This window comes from Triticum dicoccoides, chromosome 1A, assembly GCF_002162155.2.
Source record: "Triticum dicoccoides isolate Atlit2015 ecotype Zavitan chromosome 1A, WEW_v2.0, whole genome shotgun sequence".
Classification (NCBI taxonomy): Eukaryota; Viridiplantae; Streptophyta; class Magnoliopsida; order Poales; family Poaceae; genus Triticum; species Triticum dicoccoides.
The window spans coordinates 594,601,744-594,609,124 of record NC_041380.1 but is presented as its reverse complement, the minus strand read 5'-3'; the positions used below and the strand labels follow the sequence as shown (position 1 = coordinate 594,609,124).

The 7,381-nt window shown below is 45.3% G+C and overlaps 2 protein-coding genes across 3 annotated transcripts; one reads left to right on the top strand and one right to left on the bottom strand.

Moving 5' to 3' along the window:
• The first annotated feature begins 10 nt into the window (after window positions 1-10).
• Window positions 11-3,507, top strand: LOC119294043 (calcium-dependent protein kinase 15). The gene is made up of 8 exons (XM_037572326.1): window positions 11-557; window positions 799-942; window positions 1,063-1,215; window positions 1,324-1,439; window positions 1,529-1,696; window positions 2,026-2,153; window positions 2,247-2,346; window positions 2,967-3,507. The coding sequence occupies exons 1-8, from the start codon at window positions 71-73 to the stop codon at window positions 3,051-3,053; spliced, it is 1,383 nt and encodes a 460-aa protein (XP_037428223.1). The 5' UTR covers window positions 11-70; the 3' UTR covers window positions 3,054-3,507.
• Window positions 3,508-4,060: 553 nt separating this feature from the next.
• Window positions 4,061-6,874, bottom strand: LOC119294024 (probable protein ABIL4). 2 transcript variants are annotated; one of them, XM_037572315.1, is made up of 9 exons: window positions 6,571-6,874; window positions 6,395-6,477; window positions 5,507-5,657; window positions 5,316-5,415; window positions 5,127-5,210; window positions 4,965-5,037; window positions 4,831-4,868; window positions 4,518-4,606; window positions 4,061-4,377 (listed from the first exon to the last, which is right to left on the bottom strand). In XM_037572315.1, exons 1-9 carry the CDS (start codon window positions 6,709-6,711, stop codon window positions 4,240-4,242), a joined length of 897 nt encoding a protein of 298 aa, XP_037428212.1. In that variant the 5' UTR covers window positions 6,712-6,874; the 3' UTR covers window positions 4,061-4,239. The 2 variants fall into 2 exon arrangements, with proteins under 2 accessions (XP_037428212.1, XP_037428207.1); XM_037572310.1 differs by having other exon boundaries at window positions 4,816-4,868; window positions 6,571-6,871.
• Between the last annotated feature and the right edge of the window lie 507 nt (window positions 6,875-7,381).

The window sequence follows — 7,381 nt, the reverse complement described above, 5'->3', positions numbered from 1 at the left end:
GCACCCCCAACCCCCACCCCAGCCCCAGCCCCCGCTCCCCCCGGACATCGGCCGGGTCCTGGGCCGGCCGATGGAGGACGTCCGCGCCACCTACACCTTCGGCCGGGAGCTGGGCCGGGGCCAGTTCGGCGTCACCTACCTCGCCACCCACAAGTCCACCGGCGCGCGCTACGCCTGCAAGTCCATCGCGGCGCGGAAGCTGGCCCGCGCCGACGACGTGGAGGACGCGCGGCGGGAGGTGCAGATCATGCACCACCTCACGGGCCACCGCAGCATCGTCGAGCTGCGCGGCGCCTACGAGGACCGCCACTCCGTCAACCTCGTCATGGAGCTCTGCGAGGGCGGCGAGCTCTTCGACCGCATCATCGCCCGCGGCCACTACTCCGAGCGCGCCGCCGCCACGCTCTGCCGGGAGGTCGTCAGTGTTGTGCATAGCTGCCACTCCATGGGGGTCATGCACCGCGACCTCAAGCCCGAGAACTTCTTGTTTTTGAATAAGAGGGAGGACTCCCCGCTCAAGGCCACCGATTTCGGGCTCTCCGTCTTCTTCAAGCCCGGTCAGTGATTCATTGACTAGTTAATTGCACTGATGAATTCAATTCATGGTGGTTACTGAATTTACTAGTGTCTGGAAAGGGAGAGGGGAGAAACCTTCAACTATTCGCCTTAGTTCATGTTGTCTCTGCAATTAACCACGACTTACTAGTGTATCTGTAGTGTGCTAGCTCGCTTCAATTTACTAGTAATAACCGAGCTCAAGTTGTGCTCGAGATTAAAGGGTGGATGATGGAAATGCAGGCGAGCAGTTCAGGGATCTTGTTGGGAGTGCATACTATGTGGCTCCGGAGGTGCTGAAGCGGCGATACGGAGCTGAGGCTGACATTTGGAGTGCTGGAGTTATCCTCTACATTCTCCTCTCCGGCGTTCCTCCATTCTGGGCAGGTGCATCTCGCGGCTCAATCAATTTTTGCATTGTTATTGAGGCAGAGGCTGGGAAATGAGTTCAGTTATCCTAACATGAACCCTCTGTGTCTCCTTTTCCCACTTGGTTTTGATTACCAGAGAACGAGGAGGGTATATTTGATGCTGTTCTCAAAGGTCACATTGATTTCTCGTCCGATCCCTGGCCATCGATTTCGAATGGGGCTAAAGACTTGGTCAAGAGGATGCTACGGCAGGACCCCAAGGAGCGGCTTACGGCTGCTGAAATTTTGAGTAAGTCTCTTCTCCACCCATTCACTGACAATCTTGGTTGTGCAGATCATTTTGCTCATGTGCATGATAGTGTATTAGTGTCGCAATCTAATCTGTTTAAGCACGCAGATCATCCATGGATTAGAGAGGATGGAGAAGCCCCAGATAAACCACTTGATATTACAGTGATCAGTAGAATGAAGCAGTTCAGGGCGATGAACAAGCTTAAGAAGGTTGCCTTGAAGGTACTCAAATGATCTGAACTCCAATCTTTTTTCTTTTCTTGCTTGGCAGTCCATTTAAATCTTGGTGATCATTTCCCTTCTATATTCAGATTGTTGCAGAGAGCTTGTCAGAGGAAGAGATCGTGGGCTTAAGAGAAATGTTCAAGTCCCTGGATACTGATAATAGTGGGACAATTACCCTTGATGAACTAAGGGCTGGCTTACCAAAGCTTGGTACCAAAATTACCGAATCAGAAATAAGACAGTTAATGGAGGCGGTATGCTTGCTTAATTTATCTTCTTCCTTCCTGTCTATGCACGCTTATCTTATCGGCATGGCATGGTACAAATATCATAATAGAAACAAAAAACGGTGCATATTTCTCTCTGTTCTGTATTAGTGCCAATCATTTACTAAAAGGCTGCAGGGGGTGTGCACTTATATCTAAAAAGGAAGATAGTGAATGATACCATACGACTTTAGTCGGTATAACGACCTCAATCGAAATCGACTTGTCCACGTTTCTGGTAGAACGGTCCGTGTCGCCTGACTACTCCAGCACTTTCTGTTTCAGCTCCTTAATCATCATCTTACGTTGTTGAACAGGCTGATGTTGATGGAAATGGGACCATTGATTATGTTGAATTCATATCGGCAACAATGCACATGAATAGACTAGAGAAGGAAGACCACATATTTAAAGCATTCGAATACTTTGACAAGGACCACAGCGGGTAATTTCACTTGTAACTATTCTTAAATTAATCTGCCAACTTTTAAGTATTTCATTAACCATCAAGTTGCTTGCAAACTTTCCTTTTGCATAGGTACATAACAGTTGATGAGTTGGAAGAAGCTCTGAAGAAGTATGATATGGGTGATGAGGCAACAATCAAAGATATCATTGCTGAAGTGGATACAGATCATGTGAGTAACTCCAGCAAAAGCCCAAATAAGTCCATTATCTGCTTCCTGAGCATACATTATCTCAGTCATGAAGACGTAAAATATTGTATCGATTTTGCTAACTTACTATTCAGTTCGAGAATATAATAGACTAAACAGATCATCTTGGAGACATGGTAGGAGGTTTTGTTTCAAGATATTCGGGAATTTGTGTCATCTCTGTTAGATTGTGGATGTATACAAAAAATAGTGTCTATGAGATAAAATTAACAGCCTGATTTATGTCGAGGCGAAGCACCTGGACTTCTATCCAAACTGCTTTGTTTTAAGAACTCATTTTCTTATGTTAGATTAGATAAACCAACAGAGTTCATCACTTTAATGTAAGCACCTAGGCTTCCATCAATACTGCTTTGTTTAAAAACTCATTTTGTTATGTTAGATTAGATAAACCAACCGAGTTCATCGCTTTTATATAAGCTCCAGCCATAAAAAATCACGCCTTAAAACAATTTGCTTTAACCTTTTTGGTGGATGTAAACATTACTAATCCTTATGCTCACAAGTCCCAAGTAAAACGTTCAAATGAAGCACTACTGAACTCACTTACTCACTACAGCATTTCCTATTTTTTTGCCTAGGATGGGAAAATTAACTACGAGGAGTTTGTTGCGATGATGAAGAATAACAGCCCAGAGATTGTTCCAAATCGACGGCGCCTATTTTAAGTCTTGCAATGGTTTATGCGAAGCTTGTGATTCCTATGAATGCATTGAGACAGGTGACCAGTCAAGATCTTAATTGGCGAGGAATGAGCGAAGCCATTCATGCTTGGCCACGGAATTTAGTAAGGTATCTGCAAGTGATCCTTTATACTTGGACACACTATCCATCATTGGGAACTCTCCCCTTCAACGTGTTCTGAGCTAGGTGGCACTTTCTTGTGCTACCATGTTATACCATTTACATGTATCCTTATGAGTTATGACTTATGAGGCGAGCCGTCTGGTTTTGTGTTTCCTCCAATTGATCATTTATGTAAGGAAAGGCTTGTAAAACACTCTTAAATGATCATATCAAGGAAGATCATGTTTCCAGATGAATATAGCACAAAGGAAGGTATCTGAAAGCAATCCTTTGTACTTGGACACATTATCCATCATCAACAACTATTCCCCTTCATGTGTTTTGAGCTGGGTGACACTTTTTTGTGCCATTAGACCATCTCATCTTGCATTTCAACATGTATCCTTCTCACTTATGAGGCGAGCCATCTAGTTTTGTGCTTCGTCCACTTGATTGTTTATGTAATAAAAGGATTTGCAAAATATTTTTCTATACCACTATATAGTGTGCCAATAGCTCCACATATTAATCGTGGGGTATGCCGATCCAACGGTCAAGAGATGACAAATCCGAGCATTATCATCCGTTGGATAAAGTTTTCAACTCATAGGATTCTGCCATGTGGCCTTCTAATTGAACCCCCAACTCTACCATCTCATGTGTTCTAGAAGCATCTATCGACATGCTTATCTGATACTCTAATAAAAAGGGACTAGAACAATCTGGATTCTAGAGAGGTAAGAACCAACTTGGATCTTGTCCAAAACAATTCTAGGAAAGGAAGTACATATTCAAATGTATTTTCCCATGCTTTTTATATACATTTAAATGACGTGCAAAGCACGTACAATTTGCTAGTCAAATCAGTATCTCAAGGAAGATCATGCTATTGGATGAATATAACTAAACACACTTCCAAACTTGCATATGATTTTCATTACAGGCTTTGAATCAGCACATATTACACAGATAAGAGATGTTATGACTTGACATCTTGAAGAGATACAATTGCATTTTACTTGGCTTGTACTGGTTATTACAACAAACTTCAATTACATCAAGGGAGGATCATCGAGCTGAGATACTTTTCATCTTTGCTGACTTGTGCTTGATAAAAAGAGATGCTAGCACGCTCTTAGTGCTGGCAGGAGCCTTTTGGATTTCACGCCCTGTAGGCCTGTCGAAAGAACTAAACGCCGACAGATCCTGAAAATGCACACAATGGTACCGTTAAGAAACTAGGATAACCAAATCGAAATCTGGCACGGATAGATTACGACATAAGGATGATGCCCTTCTTAGCATAGTGTGATTTCTTGAAAGGTTTACATCATATTCTAATTTACCTTTGCGCCAACCTTTTGTGCGACGTCGGATTTGATATTCCTGTTAAGTTGCAAAGGCCTACGCACGGGAGAAGCAGGCAACTCCTTACCTGAAACATCAGCAATTCACATGAAACATCCAGTTGACAATTTGCAAAGTAAACTCAGCAATCAAAATTCTAGTTTGAGAGTTAACAAATATGTTGTCTTAGAGCAGAAGTTCAAAAATATGTGCACTTGACAGGTGAAACCACATTCATATGATTCCATGCCCTCTAAGAACTCAAACGGATGTAAAACGGATGTAAAACGGATGTACCAAGAAGATGCGGACCATCTGATGCGAGTTTGGATGGTATCGTATCATCTAGGCTGCACAAAAACCGGGCGGCGGCAAGTTAGGCTTGGCATAAGAAACAACATGTGTCACATAAACAAAGTTAAAAGAAATTGGGATGACTGTCTTACATGAATGTAGGTTTATGTGCTCTATTTGCCGAAGGGCTATTGTCCGATGCCAGATGCCAGGAAAGCGTCTTTGCTGCACACACAGAAATCCAAGATTTTTCTTGTTTAGGTACGTATTGTGATTGGCACAGAGTGGCAAATGAAATTTGAAAGAAGAAGCACCTGAGGGGTAAGGTCTAGGCTGTGATTCCTGATTAGTGTCGGTTCCCAGGTACGCAACAGCCTGAGTTCTCTTATAACCAGTAGCTACATTTGCACAGAGAATTCTCAAGTTAAGTTCAGCTTTTTTTCACTTACTATACTAAAAATTTCAGAAAAGGATAAGACTGCAAGTTCAGAATTTCTTCTTACATGGTAGGATGTAGTGCTTGTGGTGCTTCATGCTTGCCCCCATCATCTGCTGCTGCCTGGAGCCTTCTTTGTCCACATAGATTTGGCAGGTGAAGATTTGCTATGGGTGGACAACAGAGCAAGTGTCATATTAGCTGCATTGTTTCGCCGCCATAGACTGCGCATCTTAGTGATAAACATCAAGCAAATACCTGGTTCAAGCGCGCAAGCTTCAGCTCGAAGGTCGAGATCTCGGAAGCCTGCTGCTCGAATAGGTCCGTCAGTTTGTAGGCCACAGTGCCTAGGTGGTCGACGGCGTTGACAACCGCCCGCACCGCGTAGTCCTTCAAGTTGTCCAGCACCCTGACCACGATTAGCAAGTTCAGTATTCACGAGGAAAAACATGTCATATTCTGAAGCAAGGTTATGATGTGCATTACAAATCACTACACTGTTGACTGTTCATTCACCAAATTTACCATACAAAATTGACTCTACTCCATGCTTCAGAACTTGCTTCTGCACTGTCAGACATGAGCAGGGTGAACCCCTTTGATATAATTCGAACCAAGTGACAAACTGACACCACATGATTGGGGAACACCCAGAATAAATCCAATCGCCAGTACATGGTACATAGGCAGGCTGGCTGTTGTTCAGAAAAGAGATATCTTCAGAAAACAAATACTGTACTAGAGTACTCTGAATGCCACCACTCCTTCATCGGCTAGTACATACGTACACAGGCAGGCTGTTGTTGGATGATTCCAAAAATCCCAGATAAAACCAAAATGACATATCCTTGTTCAGTTCAGCTAGCAGAATTTGTTGCCTAGCTAGTCACATACTCACATATGGACATCAAGCTACCTTATAGTACCTATTGCATGCTGCACCAACCTTCAGTTCAATTCAGTTAGGCCCTATGCCAAGTGACAAAACAGAGACAACATGTACTAGGTAGCACGCAAAATGCAATTGCAAGAGGAATCACCAGTCCACCATGTTAGCAAGATGGTAAATTCTCCCTGTCAGAGTGAGAACGAGATGTGCAGAGAGGTTGGCAATGGAGGAGCAGAGATGAGGTGGCGGTGGCTCACATCTGCTTCTGGTGGGTGTTGAGGTAGGACCTCTCGCAGTACTCGGAGGCGGAGTAGAGCTGCGGCCGCAGGTTCTTGAGCTCCTGCACCCACCAAAACCGTCAAGAACAGAGCCGGCTGGATCCACCGTGGAGCAGAGCGGAGGCGCGTGGGATCTGGGGAAGGAATGCACCCACCTGCAGGGCGTTGACGAAGCTCTTGCTGCGCTCCATGGAGGCCTCGTCCACGGTGGCCGCCCCCGCCCCCTCCCATCCCCCCGGGCTCCGCCGCCGCCGCGCCGCCTGCTGCTCCTCCTCCTGCTGCTGCATTCTCTCCATACCTTCCTCGAGTGGAGTGCAGAGTAAGCGTTATCAATGCCACCAAAACCAAGTGGTGGGGGTGAGGAAGAGGAGAGTGAGTGAGTGGAGTGCGCGCGGTGGGCACGGGGAGCCCGAGCTACCTCACCACCACCTCAGCGCGCGCCGGTTGAGAGAGTGTCGATCTGTAAAATGCGGCTTGGTTATGCTTGGATTTAGCGCCATTTGGTGGGTGGAAGTGGAACCATTGATTGATTGATCCGTTCTTGATTGGTGCTTGCTTTTGTCCCGGCCATCACACTAGCCACTAGCACACTCGTACACTGGCGCTGGATCTCGCTGTCTGAAGCGGCTTGTAATTGTCTTCACCAGGATCCATGATTCCGTCTCAGTGATGCGTGACTGTAAATCGTACTCTACACATAGCTAGTGGCGTGCAGGTGTATGTAATTTGGTCATGATGCTAGCATAATTCGATCGGTGCTGCCTGTGCCTGAGCTGTGCAGAGATGGAGCGTGGGAGAGAGCTATCAATCAATGGGGTCATAGGCTGGTGGTGGTGATGAATGCGTGTCGGTTCGGTCAGATGTACTACAGTACCTACGTACAACGCGAGGGTTATGTGGAGCAATCAATAGTACGCTGTAATTCCTGTCAAAAAACAAAATTAGTACACCGTAATTTGATCACTC